The following is a 23,396-nucleotide window of genomic DNA, read 5'->3' as shown; positions in this document are numbered from 1 at the left end:
CAGGAATGGAAGACAAGGATACTTACCTAACTCTATCTGACCTCAAGAGAAAATAAGACTTCCCTGAGAATTAGTAGCCCTAGACCTGATATCACATAGGTTTGAAGCCTAAAAGTATATTACCTTCATAGTGCAGAAAATTCCAAGCCTAGGTATTAAGTTAAAGTGAGTCACAATTGGGAACACCTGGGGAATATGGCAGAAGGAAATGCAAATTATCTCTGCAGAGACACAAACCCTCAATTCACAGGATTTCTGAAGATTGAGCTCATATTCCAAAATTTTAAAACACAAGGAAATAAACCACCAGAAGGGAGAGTCATCAGAAATAAAAAAGAAAAGAAAAGAATTATATACCTAAATATATTAAATTTAGAAAATATAAGATTCAAGATGTAAAATAAGAAAGTGTCATTTGTTTAAAGAAATAAAGAGGGAATCTAAAACATGAGCAAGGAAAAGTATGTCAAGAAAAGATTAGAAAGATTTTAAAAGATTAGAAAGAAAGAATCAAATAGAACCCCCTAAAATAAATTATTTAAATGTTGAAATAAAAAAAAATTGTTAGGTTAAAACACAAATTTAAAAGCAGCCAAAGAGAGAGCTAATGAACTGGATGAAAGGTCTGGAGATATTACTCAAAATGTATCACAGAGAAATAAAGAGATCAAAAATATGAGCTATGGCTTCAGAACAAAATAGATAAAATGGGAGTAAAGCAATTTCTGAAGAAAAATGCTAAAATTTTCTAAAATTAAGGAAAGACATGAATTTTTAAATTCAGTGAACACAATAATTTCCATGTAGTATTCATAAAAAGAATTCCACAACTAGACCAATCAGCAGAAAACCACAAATTAACAAAAGCCAAAAAAAACCTTATAAGTAGCAAGAGAAATTACCTAACAAGAAATTACATTTAGACTAATAGATTTCTAAATAGCAACAGCAATATGCAAAAGAGAAAATAACACTTACTTTAGAATTCTATATAGAGTTAATTGTCATTCAATAATAAGAGTAAGTTAAAGACTTTTTTAAATGAATAAAATCCAGAATTTGCCACCAAAAGACTCTTAGAAAAAGAATTTTCTAAGAGATACCTCAGAAAGAAAGAAAATGATCCCAGAACTAAGTTCTGAGGAGCAAGATAGAATGGCAAGCAAAGAATTGGTAAATTTAAATAAGCAATGAATATAAGGATGATAATGATGTCTAATTTAAACCAGGAATATTTTCATCTTCTATTGTAACAAATTACCCTAAAACTTAGCAGCTTAAAACAAGAAACATTATTATCTCACGGTTTTTATCTGGGTAGAAATTTTGGAGTGGCTTAGTTGGGTACATTTGATACAGGATCTCTCCCAGGCCCATCACTGTGTTGACCTGGGCTGCCTGATGCCATCTCAAGACCTGACTGGGAAAAGATCTGTTTCTAAACTCATGTGAGTATGTGGTTATGGGCAGGCCCCAGATGATCCATTCCAAGTTTGCTCACATGGCTGTTAGCAGGATTCAGGTCCTCAATGGCTATGGGCCACAGACATCTTTCTTTTTTTTTTTTTTTTTTTGCCATGTGAGCCTCTCAATAGGTTTACTTACAACATGGCATCCCAGCTTCTTCAGAGTTAGGGCTCTGAGAGAGAGCAAGAAAGACAGAGGTAACAAATTTTTGTAGCCTAATCTCAGAAGCAACATCCCAACACATTTTTTTTACTGCTTAAGAGCAAGTCACTGGGTCACTCAAGGGGAGAGGTGCACATAGGGCGTGAATTAGGAAGAGGGATCATTGGGGGCCATACTAGAGACTGCTCTCCACAAGAAAACAATACAGTAGAAAACAACAGGATAATAATAGCACATGGAGGGGAGGGCTGGTGATGGAACATAAAGCATTCTGATATCCTTGTCCTTTATCATTCAGGGAGAGGGTAAAAATAATGTTTAATTTTGCAAGATAAAAAAGTTCTAGAGATCTGTTGCACAACAATATGAATATATTTAACACTACTGGTTAAGATGATAAATTTAATGTTGTGTTTTTTTATGACAATAAAAAAATATAAAAATAGTCACAAGGATATAAAGTACAGCAGAAGGAATATAGTTAACAACATTTTAATAACTATATATAGTGTCTGATGGGTACTAGACATTGCAGTGTCGTTTTGTAAGTTATATAAATGTCTAATCACTACGTTGTACACCTGAAACTAATATGATATTATCATATGTCGACTATAATTGAAAAAAATTTTATTAATTAAAAATAAAGACATAAATGTTAAGGAAAAAAGTAAAAAAGAAAGATAATGTTTAACTGTAAGCTTTATTAAGTAAAATACTCATGTTAGAAATTCAAAAGTAGCTATTAAAAATCTAGAAATATAGTATATAACTTTCAAACTAATAAAAGAAAAAAAATTTTTTTAACACTTCTATCAATCCACAAGAATGTTGGAAAGAAGGGGAGAAAGGAACATAAAAGATTCAGGCATAAAAGAAAGAAAATCCAAATATAAATGAGAAATAATTACAAATATATTAGAAGTCCCAATAAACATAAATTGACTAAACTAATTTAAAAAAAAATATTGCCAGATTGAATTTTAAAAATCAGCTCTCTCTGCTCTTTACAGAAATAATATCTAAAATATAGATCTACAGTGAACATCATATTAAATGGTAAAACATTGAAAGTAATCCCTTTAAAACTAAGAATGAGACAAGAACGCCTTCCATCACTCCTTCAATTCAACATTGCACTGAAGGCCCTAGCCAACACAATAAGACAAGAAAAATAAAAATTTTAAGGATTTGAAAGGAAGAGACAAAAACATTATTATATGCATATAATATGACTGTCCACATAGAAAACCCTATTCTAAAAATTATTGAAATTAATGAGATTTGCATTATCAATTCATTTTGAAACCAATCTATGATATTATTCTAGGAGATAACTAGCACGCATAGCTTTGGTTAATTTGTTTTCATGGCTATAGTGTATGTAATTTTGTGTATAGACTAAACTGTATCCATTCTTCTTTTGATGGATATTTAGGTTGCTTCCAATTTTTTGTAATTACAAAATGTTGTGAGCATCTATTATTTATGTCTCCTTGTGTTAGAAAAAAATTTCCCATCTCAGGACATTTCTTTGCACTTCTCTGAAGCTCAAGCCCAGACAAAGGTATTCAGGAGAACTGCTCTTAGTTTTACCAGTTTGTCTAGAGATGTTTCCATACACTAACGGTTTTTAAATGTTATGTTCTGAAAACACATAAACAGATGGCAAGGAAAGACGGAACAATATCCAAATGGTGACAGCAATGGCGTGAAATAGAAGGATGAAGGGTTGAGTAAGGGGTCTACTTGAAAGTTTGTCCTCATCAACTCATATGTTCCATTTAACTTGTGGGTGGGGACCAGAAAGGCTGTGGTTATTTATTAATCTGAAGTCAGTTTTCACATCTTATTTTTTATGTCAGTTTGCTATCTTCTAATATAATTCTTTTTATATTTTTAATCCTCTAATCATAAAAGAAACACTAGGATTATGTCGATTCGGAAAGCAGAGAAATGAGCTCTTTATTTGACTAGGAATTTCTTTTTCTGGAAGAGAGGAATTGTGTCGGCAGAAGCCAAAGAAAGCTGGTTCTTGTCTCCTCCAGCATCAACCTGTAAGTGCTCGTAATCCTGTGTTATTCGAGCCATGGGATACTATTCCTAGGTGATCTGTTACACAAATGACAAAGTGCAAAGGACAAGTGCAGAGTTTTCCACAGAACATCTCTCTCCTTTCTACCAGGGAGAGTTCTACTGCAGAGTTGGGACATTCAGCAGACTCAACCAATTCTGGCTCCATTTTGCAATGTAAGAGATGCAAGAAAAAAATGCTTAACTGGTTTCAGGAATGAAGAATTCTATTTCCTTGATTTTAGTAAAAGACATCCTGGTAGTAACTCCAGTTTGCTTTCTTGGAAAATCTCCATAGTATCTTCAGGAAGAGTCAATCCCATGCCCTGGAGATACTGTGCCTCTTCTTCTCTGGTGAAAAACTAGTCTGTGAACACTTTCTCTTCCCTCAAACACCTCTCTATGGGGGCACTCTTTTGCTCATTCTAAATCAAAGTGATTGCATTCTGACACGGTGTCATTCAACTCAATGGTCCCTTTGCTGACCTACTAACAGTAAGGGGGAGGACCTTTATACATCTTGTGAACTGAATGTTTGTGTCTCCCCAAAAGTCATAGGTTGAAGCCCTAAAACACAATGGGATGGTATTTGGAGGTGGGGCTTTTGGGAGGTAACTGGGGTTGGATGAGGTCATGAGGGTGGAGCCCCAAGATAGGACTGATGTCCTTTATAAACGGAAGAGATCAGAGCTGTCTCTGTCATGTGAGCACACACCCAGAAGTTGACCTATGCAAACCAGGTAGAGAGCTCTCACCAGGAACTGAATCAGCAAGCATTTTGATTTTGGACTCCTTGGTCTCAAGACTGTAAGAAATAAATATCTATTGTTCAAGCCACCTCATCTGTGGCAATTGTTATGGCAGCCTCATAGACAACATGTCAGCTCTGTCAAAAGGCTTGCTCCTAGGAAAAGTGTAAATTGATTTATTTACTCTTGTGAGTCTGATGGGGGGTTGGAAGCAGCAGTGGACAATTCATTACTACGTGTAAGGAGAGCAGTACTCCGGAGGGAAGAAAAAAAAAATAAGTTGATCTCATACCAGAAAGCACTGGGAAAACAAATCTCAAGAATTAACACTTGTTCTACAGGACTCTGAGGTATGACGAAGTGTGGCCAGAGCTGTCTCGGGGTCCCTAAATGCAGCACTGGGAAGGAAGGGTGGTGGCTAAGTAAGGAAACTGCCTGTCACAGTTATCCAAGCTGCTCCCTCTCCTGTACAAGCCTCTACCCTGATTTCTCCCCAGGGAACAAGCTTCTCTGGCAAGAGCTTTTTTCAGAAGACCCACCTACACTTCTGGGGGGAATGTAAAATGTACAACTACTTGGGAAAACAGTTGCACTGTTTCTTATAAAACTAAATATACTTACCTTATAACCCAGTAATCGCAGTTCTGGGTAATTATTCCAGAGAAATATAAACTCTGTTCATATAAAAAGCTGTAAGTAAAAAATCATAACAGCTTTATTTGTAATTGCCCCCAACTGCCCAAATGTCCTTCAAAGCATGACTGGTTCAACAAGCTGTGATACATTCACACTGTGAACACTATTCAACAATAAAAATGAATGAACGATTGATATACACAACCTGGAAGGCCAGTCTCAAAAATGAAAAAAAGTCCAGTCTCGAAAGGTTGCATACTGTATGGTTCTACTGATGTAACATTCTCAAGATGGAAAGGGGTGAGGGGGCGGGGTAGAAAGTGATCATCAAAGGGCAGCATGAGAAAGAGCCTTTGTACCTTGATTGTGGTGGTGGTTACAAGCGAAAATTGCACAGAACTACATATGTGTGCGTATGTGTGCATGCACACACACACGAGTGCACAAAAAAAAAAAAAAAAACCTGTGAAAACGGAAGGTGATCTGTAGATTGTACCAGTGTCAGGGTCATGGCTTTAATATCCAGTTATATAAGATGTTACCATGAGGGAAGGGGTGTAAAGGACACGCAGGACCTCTTTGCACTTTTTGCAACTACCTGTAAGTCTATCATCATTTCAAAACAAAAAGTTAATTTAAAAAATAAATAAGCAAGGCCTGGCCTCTAGCTTTGAGCTCAAGGCCCTGCATTTCACTTGCAGGAGAACTGTCCACAGCGAGGCCCCATGTGTAGGTTCTATGGCCCTGGCCCCTAGAGCATCTGAAGGTGGCACCAAAAGGAAGTATGAAGCTTAAAAGAATGCAGGTTCTTCCTTTTATAGGTGAGAAAATGGAAGCTCAGTGAGGCCAGCGGTTGCTGTCACCCTAATTTAAATTCCAAGTTAAGTGAAAGCAGCTCTTCCTAGAACTGCTCCAACAAAAACTGCCCTAGAATGATTAGCCCAGAGGCCTACCAAAGGTGAGACAGGGCTGGGATGTTTGTGTTTCTGAAGTGTGTGTGTGGGTGTGTGTGTGTGTGTGTGTGTGTGTGTGTGTGTGCGTGTGTGTGTGTGTGTGTGTTTAATGGCTGCAGAGGATACAATGGTTTTAATGTCAAACTGGGCATCAATGGGACAGTAATTCAATTCCCTGTAATGGGCAGATGATCAGAAAGGTCCAAAAAAGGGTGAGAAGGCCAGAGCTTACCTACAAAATGCAGGTCAGTGATGACAGCGGAAACTACCTAATCCCAAAAGCCACAGAAACTGTTTCACCAATGTTGTCTCCTTTTTTGGAAATGTATAGGGATAAAGCAGAAATCTGTCTTTCTGGTACTACTTCAAGCTGTAGAAGAAAGAAAATTAAGTCTCTGGACTTTCTAGGATCCTTCCAGAGATGACTTTAGGGTCTTTAAGTTCTGTATATGTCCTCGCAAACACCACCCACCTCTAACCTCAAGTCTCCAAAAAAGAACCTGAACTGGCTGCATTTATAATATTCAAGATGAACACCACAAATGTAGGACTGGTTTGATTTTACCAAGGGTTTTGTTCTGCAAACGTGAAGTTCCCAGGAATTACACACTCTTCAGAACTTCAGGGTCTTTGTGTGTGTTGCTCTCTCTGCCCCAGGATTCATAGAAAAGAGTTCACATAGACTCTGGAGACAGACGGTCTGTCTGGGTTCATGCTCCAGCCCTCCCAGATGTGTAAATCTGGACAATTTCCTTAAACCCTCTTTGCCATGGTTGCTTTGATTCTTAAAATAAAGAGAATAATAGTATCTCTCTTAAGGCCTTTGTGCAGATCCAAGTTAATGCATGTACAGTGCTTAGAACAGCACCTGCTATGGTCAGAACTATAAAAATGATCACTCCTATTACATTCTCCTGGGTCCTCTACAGCTTGCAAATTTGACCTCTGGTGTCACTTCCACCTCCTGGCCACCCCTGATCACACAAGCTGGGTTATGTGCACCTCCTTTGTGCTCTGTAACATCTTGTGACTACACTGTGTTCATGTTTACCTTCTCTTTCTCCTTCTACAATCTGTGTTCCAAAAAAGTCAGGGGCTATGCCCAAAACTAAGACATCTTTGTATCCCCACGTGTAGCTCAGTGCTCTGCACATAGTAGAGGCTCAATAAATGTTTGTGATTGGATCAGTAAATAACAAGTGTCATGTTTCTTGTCTGTCCTGTAGATATAGCATCTCCCACTCTATTTTCTCAGCACTTACCAAAACTAAGAAAAATCAAATTGCCGTCATATTCGGATAGCTGCTCTGACTTCAAATGTGTTCCAAATGCAAATCTAATTGGAGAAACATTTACCCCCCAAGTCTGAGTACTGATAACTATGAAGAGAAAAGTAATTTTTATATCCGCTTGTACTAGGAGAAAGCAAAGTGAAAGTATTCGAAGGTTAATTGACTTATTAAAAAGGAAATGTGTTAGCAAAACATTTGAAGAGATAAAGGAATTGTCAGGTCATTTCCAAAATCAGTTCAATTACTGCTAAGTGGGATATAGCCCCTTACGTTCCCCTTGTCTGATTGTTGATCAACGTTTCTTCATTCATTCAACATATATTTATGCAGCACCTATCATATAGTGCAATGAGCCAGACAAGGTGTTGTTGGAGTAGGGAACTCAGAAATAGTAAAGGGATTGTATGTTGGTTTTTTTCATTCTCAAATTCTTGACTTATTGATCAGAGAGTTTATAGCTTAAACCCTCTATCTCTCTCTCGAAAGAAAACAAGTTGTTCTTTCTGTGCAGCCTGTATTTGTGTCTATGTTCAGGACCAGAAGCAGCCTCTCAAGTGAAATAGAGCTCAGGAAAAAAGTAAGTGGGTGAGTTGATATTCCATTTCCAAAAGTCATGGAGGTTTGCAGAGAGGCACTGGACATGCACAACACAGCACAACACAACACACTCACTCAAGTCACCACCATGGGAAGAATGGGACCCAAATTCCCCAGACTGTGGACCTTGGCCACCTCTATGAACACAGAGGGCAGAAGAAGACAAAGCTAATGAGGCTACAAAAGACACTGCTGCTCTCCTAATTTCCTTAATTAAGGCACCATGTCTTTTATTTACAATCACGAGTTGTTTTGTTTTAGTTTATTTTCAGAGATTGTTTTAGTCCCACCCACAAATGATTGCTCTGCACCTCTGCACAGAGGTCTCAGCGAGCCCCTGCAGGTGGCCACCACTCCTGCACAGGTCTCTGGGTTCCTCCAGGCCCAGCTCTCCTATCCACACACCTTTCTCTCACATCTGCCAAGACCCTGCTTTGCTTCCACATCCTTCTTCCCATTTGGAATGTGTTATGGACGTGTCATGTTTTATGCATCCCATCCCCCAAAAGTTCTCATTGTCCATAGTTTCTAACTCTACCCTCTTCATCCCTGGACTTCATCTCCAATGTTTCTGTTCCTAGGTTAGTGTTTAGCATAGAGTCATTAATACTGAGATGAAATAGAAAAAGATTCTCTTAGGGGATGTCACAAGAATTCTGTAAGTAGAGTTCTGCCTTTCTTGAAAGAATTCCCTAACAAGTCATTGGGGTAGCTGTTGAGGACCCAGGGGACCTGGTGTGGTTCCTTTCTCAGCACTGAGACAAGGGAAATATTTTGTTTCTCTAGAGAGATGATGAAAAGAGAGGGAGGGAGGGAAGAAGGGAGGAAGCCCAGAATACAATGATAGGTAGCTTGGAGGGAGAGGGATGCCTCTCTGAAATCCCTTAATCTTCATAAATTCTATAAAACTTGTAAATAAGATTTCTGGGAAAAATCTATGAAGGGGTGAAACTTTTAGCCTGTAGCAATGTATCACAGAGCTAGGAGACACCCATAAGCTCATACATGAGAAAATGAGCACAGAATTTGGTGCAGCTCATTAACAGTGGTTTTCCAGTGAGGCTGAGCAATAGAGTCACTTGGGGAGCATTTAAAAATCTCAATGCCCAGACAGCACCTAGGATTTCTGGAGTGAGACCCCAGGCATTGGTATTTTTATAGAGCCACCCAGGTGATTCCAATCTACAGCCAAGTTTGAGAACTGGTGGTAACAAACATCCCCAAGCTCAAATTGTGTTCAGTGCAATCTTATTTATATCTCAAGAGCTGAAATGCCCTCCCCGACATCTACTTGTTTTTGGTTTTCGGTTTTTGGGTTTTTTAAGAAATATCTGTTGAAATTGGCTAAATTATTTTAAACCTAGAGTGCTCTGATGTTAAGAAAATTTCAAAAGGAAGATTTAATTTTTGACAGCTGCAATGAGAGTAGTCAATACCACCTTTCTGCCAAAATTCATCTCTTTTTTTGCCAAACTGTTGGGTGTCTTCTAATTTCCTAGCGCTGACCTAGATGCTTTATATACTTTGTTTTTCTTAATTCCTAAAAAAAAAAAAAAAAAAAAACTTTTAATGCCTCTTGTTTTGAGTCTGTACTATGCTGGTATCTTTGGGACTGAGAGATGGCTGCCCCATTGCAGAGTAAGAACAACCTATGTGATCCTAGACTGCAAGCCTAGCAAAACTGTCTTGTCCCTTTCTGTGATCAATCTGAAGCGTAAGAGGAGCAGGGTCTTGGTGTATGCATTTGGACTCATTTTGCGTCTGTCCACAGCTCTGCTTCTTTCTTTTAGTGTTCTCACTTGCCTCTTGTCTCTCCCATACAGCAGTGTGAGGGCAGAACCATGGGAGAAGCACAGAATAGCATTAAGAGCAATGGAGGCTGAGTGACAGTCACTGCCCTAGATCTCAGCCTCTTCATCACAAAACATGGATGTTAATACCCATTGTCCTGGCCACTCACAAGACTTGAGAGAGGATCAATGATTCAAATACTTATTAGAACCTCCCAGGACTTTGGGTTCAAATCCAGTTCCCTAAATGAGCAAAGCCAGGGCTGCTGTCAGATGCTACCTTTCAGCCAGTTTATCAGTCCCTGTCACTCATGCATCATATTCTATAGCACCAGATGCCAAGGACAAACACCTTAGCTTCCTTTTTTAAAAAACCATACCCAGTTCATGACTTCCAGAAGCAGAAGGGGATTTCTTCTCACTATTTCCAGCATTATAAGAAAAGTCTCAGAGCTCATCTTCATAATCACACATTCCATCAAGTAAACCACCCTGTACATCATGGTCTGGCTCTTGTCCCCTGTCAGAAAATGGACAGATTTACAGGAAATGCAGAAATGAAATATGACAGATATATCTGGTGGTATCTCAGTGTCACCAAACTTCCACAGTTCCCACCGTTTCTAAGCCCAGGAGTCATGGAGCCCCCCAAGGACGCTCTCCCTGGGAAGAGGGTCTGCCTACTAGTGAAATCTGAATTCTCACCTTCGAAATGCAATGGAGAGACATGCTCTGAATTCTAATAATCCACTAAAAAGACAGAATAGGCTAGCATTTCTCGGTTTTTCTTTCCCACACAAATTGACTCCAGACTACTAACAGAAAGTTAAACAATTATCAATATCAAACAGAATAAGCAAGTTCCCAGATGCTTCTAGACTTGGGGGAGCCCTGGTAATTTGGTCTCTACCTAACCAATACTAGGGTTCTGGGTAAACTGGCCCAGTCAAGGGCCTCCTACCCTGCTTGGTCCCACAGCAGCTAACAGTGTCTGGCACATATTACACAGTTAATAAATACTGTTGAAAGAATGAATAGCAACACTGTCACTAAGACTAAGTTTAAAAGGAAAAGGAAAAAGCCAGGTAGTGTGAAATGAGTCCATGAAAGACACCTTGGACAGAGAAGACCATAAAACATCGACTACATATTGGCTATAAAATGAGAGATTGAAGTATACATGTATCTTTTAATGAGTCTATTATTCAGTTGTATAGTATTATAATTAGATGATATCAATGTTATAATCCAGATGAGAGCAAAGATATTTTCTGATTTGTCTTTGTACCCCTTAGGCCTAGTGCTCTTCCTGCCATTTGTCAGATACTCAGGAAAATGAATGAGAAGCTAGATTGGAATTCTCATTCTCCAGCCACAAAGATATTCTCTCTGTCACCTATAAAAGAGTTTCAAGTTTTCTCTCATCCCCATGTTAAGATTCTGTGCTATGTGGCACCATGGTACCCTCTTCGTAGCACACAAAACAATGGCACATGCAGTGTTCGTTGTTGGTCTACTCTTAAGATGCAAAAGATTAAGCCTCTGATGGGTTCTTATTTTCCTTGAGACATTTGGTGAGGTATTTTGAATGAAAGCTCATCTTGATTGCCATTTATCTCTTTATGGTCTCTAACATTTATGGTATGGTTTTTTTTAAAAAATCTCCTTCTACGCTTATGGAAGGCAAACTCAGATTATTCTGGGGGAGTGGAATTTAGAGGCCAAGGGCATGCAGCTTCATACTACTTTTCCTTTTAATAAATTTCAATGAATTCCATTTCTTTTGCAGTAACAAGCAGACAAGTGAGGGATCCAGAATTTTGAATTTGGCAGCTCAAACATAACTTCATACTCAAAATTCATTAATTCACCAAGCTTACCAGGCAGCCTGCAAGGTGTTTGAGTTCTCGATCTCTCCTCTCATATTAAAAATAATAGATATTCCACTGTGATGATGTCCATTCCATTTTTGCTGTGATCGATATCAAAAACATATTTAAGTATTGAATGACATATCTGACTTTAAATGTGTGAGTGTATTCCCAGTGAAGTGCCAAACAAAAAGACTTTAATGAGTACGAAACTACTCTTATTTGAAATAGTGGCCCATTAGGGGGCTTTGCTGTGTGATTCTATAGTGATAAAATTTGACAGGTGGAAAAAAGAAGAGATCAAGAAATAACAGAACAACATTTCTTTCTTTTCAAAGGCAAGGAAGGAGTATAAGGGGAGGGGTTGGAGGAACACACCACAGTGGCATCAAGGACAGAAAAGAGGAAAGTTAATTTGTGTTTTTAATAGTAATGAGTTTCCAGCAACAGCATCTCACTGAAGCCTTATTCATCATCCTCTTTTTAAGGATCCACAACAACCACTGAATGTTATCCTGTAAATCACATTCACAAGAAAATTAAAACACCCCAATCAAAATATAGCCAGGCAAGTAGGCAAATGTTCTGGTCCATATACAATTAGACCTATATCATAAAGAAAGTACAAGCTTGCAGAACTAGTAGTCATCCAGCCTAAAGAAAGAAGTCAAAAGCAATGTTTGAGTGTTATCTTGTTTTATTTGGAAAAGAATTGTGAAAGATGACAGGAATATCCGCAACTATTTGACCTGGGACTAGGTTTTCAACCACACTCAGAAACTCCATCCCAAGTATCAAAGCAAATTTCCATTATTATAATGACAAAGGTAATACACTAACACTTTCTCAGAGAGTCTTCCAGGTTTGAGGAGATATCTATATCAGTGGCCTCTCAACTTAGACTTCCCAAGAAATCTCTGGCACCCAGCAAACCTAGAAGTGAAAGCTCAGCTTCCCTTCCACTATCATCAAAGTATCTGATCTTTTCATCAATTTATCCAACCAACTAACATTCTTGGGCACATTTGCTAGAGTAAACGCTGGTTATCTGAAGATGAATAAAATCATTCTTAACCTCTCACAGCTTATACCCTAGTATAATCTACAAGAGATGCAAACTAGGAATACTTACCACATTTGTGATGATAAAGATATGAAATATACACTTATATGTGGAATATAAACCTAAAAGCAACAAACAAACAGGAAAAACAGAGACTTATGGACATGAACAATAGACTAGTGGTTACCAGAGAGTTGGAGAGGGAGTGGGGGAGGAGAGAGAGGAGAGGTAGATGGAGTAAAAGGGGTCAAATAATGTGGTGACAAAAAGAAACCTAACTATGGGTGGTGAACACAACACAATGTGTATGTATGTATATATATATATACATACATACATACATATATATATACACATACATACACACACACATATACACATACATACATACACACACACACATATATACATACATACATATATATATACACATACATACATATATATATGTCTTATTTTTGAATTGTACACCTGAAACTTACCAGATTTTATTAACCAATGTCACCATAATTAAAAAAAACGAACTTAAATACATTTTTTTTAAAAAGAATACACTGCATGCCGTTAGAGACCAGAGAAAGGACAGACAAGGAAAGCACAGATGATATTCTGGAGAGAGGTGTGGTTGAGCTATATTATGAAGGTATGAAAGGCTGAGAGAAGCAATCAAAGCTTTCTTATAATGAGATCTAAACCTTTCACAAGACATTTATTGGGAATTGCTCAAATAGATTTTTACACTGCAGATAGAGGTAAACATGTTTTCTGAGAGAACAAAAGGCAAGAGTCATTTATCCAGCAAACACTGAATTAGTACTTGTCTTTGCAGATGCATGTCAGACACAATGAGAAGAGGAGGGGTAATCAAAAATATAAGAAGATGTAATATAATAACATATAATAAAAAAGTGTCCTGCCTTTGGGGATTTGACATTGGTTGAAGAGGCAAGGCATTATCATATAAAATATTGAATAACTACACAATATTGTCTATATTACATGCTAAATAACTAGCATAGATCATAAGTTCAAAGGCATAGAGAGAAAGAAGCTGGTTGGATGAGGTTAACATTTTCAACAGAAGTCAAGATTTAGATAGAAAGGAAAGAAATCATTGCATGCAATGAAAGCATAGATCAGGTGATGGCTCCTTCTCCTTCCAAAGATATCATTGGCTCCCCAGGAAGTCACTGGCTCACTCTTTGTGCTTCCATGGGACCAGGGCATCCTTATTCATTCTATTCCTGACAACTAAGATGGCTTTTTCTAATCTCTATATCCCAAGTACTTGGCATAGTTTCTGCCACTGGTAGGGCCTCAAAAAATCATCCCACAAACATATGGAATTATTTAGAGGCATTTGAATCTCAAGGTAACTATTGACCATATAAGAACAAGAAGGATTGTGAATGCACAGTTGGAATTGCTGTTGAAGATTCAGGCAATACGACATAAAAGGCCCCATATGATAGTGAACTTTATGTGTCAACTTGGCTAGGCTCTAATGTCCAGCTCTTTGGTCATGATGTTGCTGTGATGGCATTTGTGGATATGATTAACATTTATAATCAGTGAACCTTGAGGAAAGAAGATTATCCTTCATACCATGGGTGAGCCTCATCCAATCAGTTGAAGGACTTAAGAGAAAAGACTGAGGTTTCCTGAAGAAGCAATTCAGTCTGAAAACTTCAGCATAGAAATTCAGCCTGACTTTTTGGCCTGCTGGCCTTCAGACACCAACTCTTACCTGAATTTCCAACCTGCTGGCCTGTCCTATAGATTTCAGGCTTGTCAGCTGTGCTGTCAACCCCAATTATGTGAGCCACTTACTTACAATAAATCTCTCAGATAGGAAGGTAGATAGGTAGGTAGTTAGGTAGGTAGGTAGATAGATGGATGATAGATGGATGATAGATAGATAGATAGATAGATAGATAGATAGATAGATAGATAGATTAGATATGCTAAATGTATTCACTATGTATTCTTTATGTAATATATGTATTCTTTATGTAATATATGTATTATACATATACAGTAGAATATATATAATATATATTTTATTGCTTCTGTTTCTCTGAAGAACCCTAATACACCCCTTTTATTAAATAACAAGAAACTATTCAGTGCTATTTTATTTAGCAACTAGAAGCGAACTAGGTTTACTCACATTCTGTTTGCCTAAGTTTTTCTTTTCTCCACATACCATTAGAGTTGCTCTCACTAGTGCATCTAAGCTACATGCTGACAGTAAGGCCTCCCCTCTTCTCTATTGTCCTTCTCTACCCTCCCCAAGCTGTGCTTCTTTTGGAAGCATGCTGTGAAACATGCTTGGTAATATCTAACACTCCTGGAGTCAGCCTGTTTTCTGATAACAGAACATGCAGGAAGCAATACCAGCTCCAAAAGTAATGTGGGCTACAGGGAATGGACCATGGAGGTTAAGATATGTTAGAAGAAAAGTCAGTGTTCTAGATCTCAGGATGTTGTCCATCTAAGTACTGGAGGAGTGCAAGGAGAAAAAGAGACAGGGAAAGGGGGGGAAGAAAAAAGAAAAGGAGAGAGAAAGAAAGAGAGGAGAGGGTAGCAAGAGAGAGGGAGAGAGAGTGAGGGAGGGGAAGAGAGAAGCAAAGAGAGAAGAGAAAAGAGGGAGAGGGAGAGAGAGAAAGGAGAGAGGGAGGAGGAGAGAGGAGAGAGGCAGGAAGAAGGAGAGGGAAAAAGAAGAGAAAGAGAGACAAACTCATGCAGCAGGAAGGATTTGGACAAGCTTGCGGTTGGAGCTGAACATGAGGAAGGCTAGTGGACCTGAGGCTGGAAGGCTGACAGCAATTTTTAAGGGTGGCATTGCTGTAAGAATTCCACCTTCCCATGGGAGCAGGAAGGACAATGCTTTACTCATTTTGCCACAGTTTTTGAAACCTAAGCAATAGAACCATAAGTACATGCATGTGCATGCATGAGTGCATGCACACATGCACACACACATGTGCACACACAAGTGCATGTAAAACCTGAATTAGCGATGTAGAATATACTACTGTTAATTTCCCAGTTTTGATATTGTGCTACATGTAAGATGTTATCACAGGGGGAAGTTGGGTAAAGTATGCCTGAAACCTCTTATCTTTTTGCAACTTCCTATGAGAATATAATTATGTCAAGATGTAAAGTTAAAAAAAAACCTTAAGCAGAGTTATGAAATGTGAAACGGCATGAGCAGCATAAGAGTTGGCCCTTACTCTATCCCTTAAACCACCCAACCAGCAACACAGTCTTCAGGGTACCCAGCGATGCCAGTGGACTCCAGGACTTAATGACAGGAGGCTTGCCTGAGGCCACACCCACAAGAAGGCCCAGCAGAGTGCACAGTCAGGGACCCATGAGGCTGGTGGCAGCTCTGTCCTTGGTGGGGAACTGCACTTCCAGAAGGTGAGCCCTTGGGTTTTGTTTTCTTCCCTCTGATTTCAGTTGAGATCCCAACACTGGCTAGAAAATACCAAGGGAAGCTTGTCCTCTCCTGGACACCCACCCAGGAGATCATCCAGCCCAGCCCAGGAGATCATCAGACCTTAAGGCACAAGAATGTTTCTGGATCTGAGATTTGTTAAGACCTTGTACATGCTAAGCCTTACCTGTTTATCTAAGTCTTTTCTATCCATGAATAAGCCCAAAACAGTTCCAGCACACAGCGGACTGTCGCTGCCCTTAACATACAAGGCAGATGCTGAAAGCATCCTGGAGGCTCTTCTTTAGTCCCAGCAGGACCAGCTCTCAGCCTTCCACCTACATGTGTCTCTGGGCCCTGGGCATGGCAGTATGAGGACATACTGGGTTCACACACTGTAACTACCATCTTTCCTTGGGTAGAAGCCGTACACATCGACAGGACACACAGAAATGCGTGTAACTTAGAAGCTAAGGAAAAAGTATTCTAAATGAAAAGATCGCACACTTTACCATAAAGCCCTGCTTCTTTCCTCAGCTCCTTTGCTGCTATACAATGAAGGGTTTGGAGCAAACGTTTCTCTCTGTCCTCGAAGCCTGAGAACACCAATTCTCATTAACCTTCTAATTATATTAATTCAGAAGATCCAAATTTAAATAATCTAATTTATATGAATTAAAAATTACCAGAAGCAAGTGTTCAGAGCACAATCTCCCCCTTGCTCTGATCAGTTCTGATATTATACAAGGAGAGCTACTTTAAAAATGCAATCTACTATCTTTATTTTGGCAGGTGATTCTGAGGTAATATAGTAATTGAAAAAGCAATTTTTTAAAGCAGTGGTTCTCCACTAGGGGTTTATCCCCCAGGGGACATTTGGCAATGTCTGGAGACATTTTTGATTGTTACATTTGGAGGTGGGGGTAGGAATGCTACTGACATCTAGTGGGTAGAGGCCAAAGGACACTCTTACAAAGCACAGGACAGCACCCACACACACACACACACACACAAAAATGTACATATAACCCTTATTATTTATTCAGCAAACAATTACTTGGAACCTAATATAATCGTAAGATATTATGCTAGGCCCTGAGGCTGGGGAGCCCAACTTGCAGTATCTAGTAGAGGAATGACAGAGGTATACAAGAAAATATAATGTAATATAGGCATGCTAAGTGCCTGAGTCAAAACACAAATCAATAGAGGGAAGAATATGAGTTTGTGAGTGTGGAATTGGGAGATAAGAGGACCAGATATCACTTTCTCCAAGACAACAGCAAACTGCATTTTCACTCCCAAATATAAACTTTGCTCTCAAATATAAAATTGAAATAACTTCTAGGAAAGATCACCAAAACTCTAAGCACTTTTTAAGCAATCTTTCTGTTTTTATATACACATTCTCAGAGAGAAGCAACCTACTACTTTCTTTGTGACTTTGTTCCTTATTAAGATTATTTTCCTAACAATATTTTTCCGGTACCAAAGAGATGTTTTATTTCCTTCTCCTGCCTTTAGTTTATTCTCTGTATCTCTATTTTTAAAATATTGATAAACATATAGTATAATTCTGTAAGTGCTAATTGGCTAAGCAATACATATTTAGTCTCTATCTTTTCTCAGATAGCAACTTAAATTTATTTTTAATTTTGAGGCTGCACTTTCCTAAATGTCTGTTAGTTGGGTGCTCTTAATTAATACTGAGTCCCAAATATGCAACTGAAGTAGTTGCTCCATAACCTCCCGCTCCTGTTTTCTAAGCTGAAGGAAACCAACCCTAGGACAGCATAAAGATGCTTATGAAGAAGTAAAATGAGAATAAGAGAAAATGGCTTCCCCACCCTCCCCAGAAAAGTTAGTGACCAGATCGAAAGAGGTTTGATCAAGCACAAGTGCACTAGATTAGATTTGCAAGGCTGAAATTGCCTACTGATCATTTCCATGGCAGAAACCACAGACAATTATGTACATTCCGGGTCAGCAACGTGGGAGATAAAACTGTCTAAAGCACTATCAATGACAAATGTGAGCTCATAACTCTGCTGAAACTGAAACCAGTTATGAAAGAGAACTACTAGATGCCCTAGGCCTGCACACAAAGTATTCTAGGCAATCTTAGAAATCAAATAGTTAGCATACATCTTTGAGGCTCTACTTCATGAATGTCTCTGCACAATGGTGGGGGTGAGGGGGCCAATTTTTTATTTGTTTCTTTGTTTATTTTTTTGACGTTTGTTTGTTTGTTTGTTTGTTTGTTTGTAAGTGTGTTTGAATCTTGACTCTGAAGGTTATACAACCTCTCTGAGTCTAGATTTTCCCATCTATGAAATGAAGAAAACCATACCTATCTCTCAAGATCATTATTTATTATAGCAGTCTGGGTCTGGTCCGGAAAACAGAACCATATCAATTATTTTAACAGAGAGAATTTAGTATAGGGAATTAGTTAAGCAGTTGCTAGAGAAACAAAAAAGCAAAAAAGAGGCAGTGAGGAAGCAACTACCACCCCAAGGGTTGAGAGAGCAGAGGGCAGAGATTAGAGCTATTAGAACCTACGACCTTAAAAAAAGACTCCTGTGAGGAAGGGGTGACAGCTTCTGAGGTACTACTGACACCACAGGAGCTTAGAGACCCACAGAGCTGAGCCTCAGCTAATATGGAGAAGGGGCAACAGAGAGCTGAACACTGGAACCAGTCGCCACTGCCAGGGTGATAAGCTATCACCGGGTAACACTCTCAAGGATCAGTGAGAATGCAAGAAGGAGCAGGTTCCTTTCTCACTCAGCCTCGGTCTCCCTCTGGCACCTCTCTGGCAGAAACGTGACTGCAGAGAGCCCCGGATTTATAAAGCAGAGCTCAAAAGGCCGGATTTGGAGCTGAGAGATGATTTCTTAATACATGGCCCATTCATCCATTCATTATGTCCATTTATGGAGTGTTTACTGTGTGTCCAACAATCAGTCTCTCTGCTAGACACTGGGGAGTCTGAAAAATTAAATAGAGCTCTTATAAAGTGCACAGCTCAGTGACTAGTGCAACAAAGACCCAGCTCTACTCCCTCAGGCCCAGTGGGAAACATAAAGGAAAAGGGAAAAGAAAACAAAACACAACAAAACACCAACTCCTGCTTGTCAGGAGTTCTGTATTTGGATGAAGTGTTGCAGGATAAGTCAAAGCACAAAGTACAAAGTCATACGTGTTTGTACACTTTAAAAAGTTTTTCAGACATAACCATTTTAAGAATTTAGAGAAGCAAATGAATATTTTGGAAACTATCAGAGAAGCCTTCACAACACAGACAGGACAATGGCCCAGAGGGGCGAGACTAGAAATGGGAGGAGGCGCATGAGCAAATCAAACATGGTGGGAACTTGCCACACGCTTACGCTGCAGCCTCATCTGTAGGGATGGAAGAATGGTTGGTAACACGGAGGATGGAAGATGGGCCCAGCCGAACGTTTCTTGACTCTATTCAAGGTGCAGAAGAGCCCTTGGAGCTTTTTAAATGAGTAGAAATTATGTGTAAAAAATATTAGCTTTGTAGTCTTTATTATAGCTAACACAATACCTCACATATAGTGGAATATTTGGGGAAAAAAGTATTATATTGAATAGGGTGAGATGGGATGGGATGGAATTTTGAAGGCAGGTCTTAACTTTGAAAATATGCATTTATTTCCCTCTGTTTTATTTTATTTTATTTTATTTTATTTATCTTAATTAGTTTCAAGTATACAGTACATTGGTTAGACATCTATATAATTCATAAAACGATCCTCCCAATTGCTCCCTCCCTCCCCTGGCCCTCCACCTAGCCAACGTATTAATGAGCTGCATTCCCTATGCCGTGCTCTCCATCCCTGTGACCATCCATCAGCTACTAATTTGTACTTCTTTAATCCTTCACCCCATTCTCCTAGCCTCCCACTCCCCCTATGCCTCTGTCCATCACCAAATTGTCCACAACTTTTGTGAATCTGTTTTTGATTAGTTTGTTCTTTTTATTCCTTCGATTCCGCATATAAGTGAAATCATATAGTGTTTATCTTTCTCTTTCTGACTTAAATACCTTCTAGTTCCATCAAAGCAATATCTTTTTCCATCCCCTTCCTTTTAGTATGCATGTGTCTTTTAATTTGAGGTGAGGCTCTTGTAGGCAGCACATGTAGGGATATTATTTTCTTTTCCTTTCAACCACTCTATCTTTTGATTGGAGCACTTAATTCTTTTCCATTTGAAGTACTTATTGATAGGAACATAGTTGTTACCATTCTTTATTCCTGTTTTTGATACATATTTTTCTTCTTAAAGAAGTCCCTCAAACATTTCCTGTAATACTGGCTTAGTGGTGATAAATTCCTTTAGCTTATTCGTGTCTGGGAAGCTCTTTATCTGCCCTTTGACTTCAAATGATAGCTTTGCTGGATAAAGTATTCTTGGTTGTAGATCCTGGGTCTTCACCTGTCAAATATTTTGTGCCAAGCCCTTCTGTCCTGCATAGTTTCTTTTTGAGAAATCAGCTGCCAGTCATGTGTGTTTCCTTATAGGTAACTATCTGTTTTTCTCTTGCTGCTTTTAGTATTCTTTCTTTGTATTTAAACTTTGGCATTTTAATTATGATGTGTCTTGGTGTGGGCCTCTTTGGATCCCTGGCTTTGGGAATTCTCTGAGCTTCCATTTCTTCACCAGGTTAGGGAAGGTTTCCATCATTATTTCTTCAAACAGTTGTTTAACCTCTTGTTTTCCTTCAGGTACACTGATCAGACGGATATTTGGACCCTTAATAGTGTCCCATGTGCTCCTTAAATTATTTTTATAGTCTTGGCATCTTTTTTCTTTCTATTCTGATTGAGTGTCCTTAGCTTTTCCATCCTCTAGGTAGGTTATTTGATCCTCTTCTTTATTCACATCATCTATTCCTTTGTTTATTCCATTTAATATACTTCTCATCTCGAATAATGTGTTCTTCATTTCAGACTGGTTACTTTTTATAATTTCCATTTCCATTTTTATGTTTTTTATCTTTGTTGAAGTTCTCACTGAATTCATCTACACTTCCCAAAAGTTCATAGAGCATCTTTATAACCAGTGTTTTGAACTCTGCATCTGTCAGATTACTTGACTCCATTATATCTGGATCTCTGTTCTATTCTCTCATATGGTTTCTGCTTCCTTGTCTTCCCATTTGGCTGCCTTTCCATGTATGTTTCTATGTACTAAGCAAAGTTCCTAAGTCTACAAGTCTTATTAGTGTGGATTTGTGAAGTAGGTGTTCAGTCGCACAGTCCTGAGAGGGATTCAGCTGCAGTTCAATTTTAGCCCCAGCCTGTGCCCCTCTGGGGCCACCTGTTAAGATTCAGCAAGCAATCCACAGATGCTGTGCCTATAGTTGCCTCAAAAGGCCATGCCAGAAACCGAGGCCAGCTGCCTCCAATGTGAGTCTTAGCAAGGAGCACCTGACTCCCTGAGGGGATACCTGGTGTGGCTTGGGTGGGGCCGCAAGTTGGGGGAGGCCGAGTTTCAGAGAATTCTCTGGGCAGAGAGACCTCTGTTATCCAGTTTAATGATGTCTCGGCTATGGCGGCGCTGTGTCCCCACACTGGGTGGAGGGGGACTCAACAGGGAACGATGGGTACTGCCGCCACTTTTGTACAGAGCAAGTCTTGCCTAGGCCCTCACTCAGACAATGTCTCCCTGTAAATCCCTGGTGCCTCCTGCGCACAGCCTAATTGTCAATGGTGCTTATAACGAGCAGGTCTGTCACCACAAAATTCCTCTTATGGACTCGGCCCCTTTAAGAGGCATCTGCCGCTGCCGCTGCCGCTGTCACAGCCTCACTTATCCAACTGCTCACTTAGCCGTTGTATACCCAGCAGCCCAGTGTCCTTACCCCGTTCTACCTTCTTCAGGGTGCTTTCTTGGACTTCTCCCTAGTTGTATGGCTTATTCCTCTAGATCCCAGGTGATTTTTCCTTGCTGCTGCTCCTTGTTTCCTTCACAACTTTGATTGGTCATCAGAGGAATGAACAGAGTTTCTAACATCTATGTCATTTTTTTCCACCTCCCTCTGTTTTAATTATAAAAATAAATACTTTGTAAAATGTTCTGTGTGATCAATGAGCTATTTTTAGTCTAAATTCAGGAAATAAAAAGATTTGACAATGAAAAAAATTAAAATAAAGAGGTAACCCACCCATCAAGACACTGTGTTTTTCACAGACTGAGACCTTAACTTCAGAGTGAACACGATGTTGACCAACGTTGACTTTGCAGAAACGGGGAGGGGCTGTTTAAAGATCATGGACCTATGCAAGAAGAGTATTGGAAGACATGTTTTTGAGTCAATTTTAGTGATTCATATAGAAAAAATAACATAATTGGTGTGAATTTTTAATATGAGTTTGCAGAGTATACAGTGTACCCACATCTAATCTCTTGTTTTTTCCTTGGCAGATCCATTACAAGATTTTGGCTTTTCCATTGAACAATGTTCCAAACAATTAAAATCAAATCTCAACATTAGATTTGGAATCATTCTGAGTGAGTAAAAGTTATTGACATAAAATAAAACATTGCACAGCATCTTCCTGGTTCACACACACAACCACTTATACTAACTGTATTGCTGGCAAAGCTGCTGTTCTCCATCACTTTCTGGAATTAACTATATTTCCATCTTCATTTTCAGTTCTCTCTCCGGGTTATGTCTAGATAGAGTAGAACTCTCATTGAATGCTGTGCTTTTGCACTGCAAAGACTCTAGATGCTCATTTAAATGATATGAGCACCTGGAATCAGCATGTCCAGCAAAGAAAGAAAATATTTTAAGCCTAAATATTGATCTCAGAAGCTCAGAAGAGAGCTTCTGCCTAGTTATCACAGCAATGAATAAGTCTACTACTGGCAGCAAGGCTTGTCTTTGTTATTTTATTTCTCAAATAGCTAATGTAAGTTCTTAAAACTTGACACAGGCAAAGATGTAATATCTTCTCCCTCTACCACAATCAATGAGCAAGAATGCTTTCTGATTATTTTTATATGGTCATGCCATTATAGTTAGTCATTATATTGCTATAGCTACTAGAGTATCTCCTTTCTAAAACAGTTTTATCAAAACCAGAGCAGAAGGATTTAATAAGCTTAGCATTTGGATTTATTCCAGAAAAATGGAGGAAACATTCTCAGAGTCCAAGAACTCTCATGCATCTTCATATTTTCAAACCCTTGCACAATATCTGAACTCTATAGCAGCTTAGTACATTAAATGATTTGAAGAAAGGAAGAAAGAAAGG

At 38.9% G+C, this 23,396-nt stretch overlaps 1 protein-coding gene across 1 annotated transcript in view; it reads left to right on the top strand.

Moving 5' to 3' along the window:
- The window catches only part of LY86 (lymphocyte antigen 86), a 71,319-nt gene that overhangs the window by 15,720 nt on the left and 32,203 nt on the right, over nucleotides 1-23,396 (top strand). Inside the window, exon 2 of the mRNA XM_006909290.1 lies at nucleotides 22,558-22,644. Coding sequence (XP_006909352.1) covers nucleotides 22,558-22,644 — 87 coding nt within the window. The remainder of the gene's footprint in view (nucleotides 1-22,557; nucleotides 22,645-23,396) is intronic.

The sequence above is a fragment of the Pteropus alecto genome, unplaced genomic scaffold (assembly GCF_000325575.1).
Source record: "Pteropus alecto unplaced genomic scaffold, ASM32557v1 scaffold121, whole genome shotgun sequence".
NCBI classification, from domain to species: Eukaryota; Metazoa; Chordata; class Mammalia; order Chiroptera; family Pteropodidae; genus Pteropus; species Pteropus alecto.
This window is presented reverse-complemented; position numbering and strand designations above follow the sequence as displayed.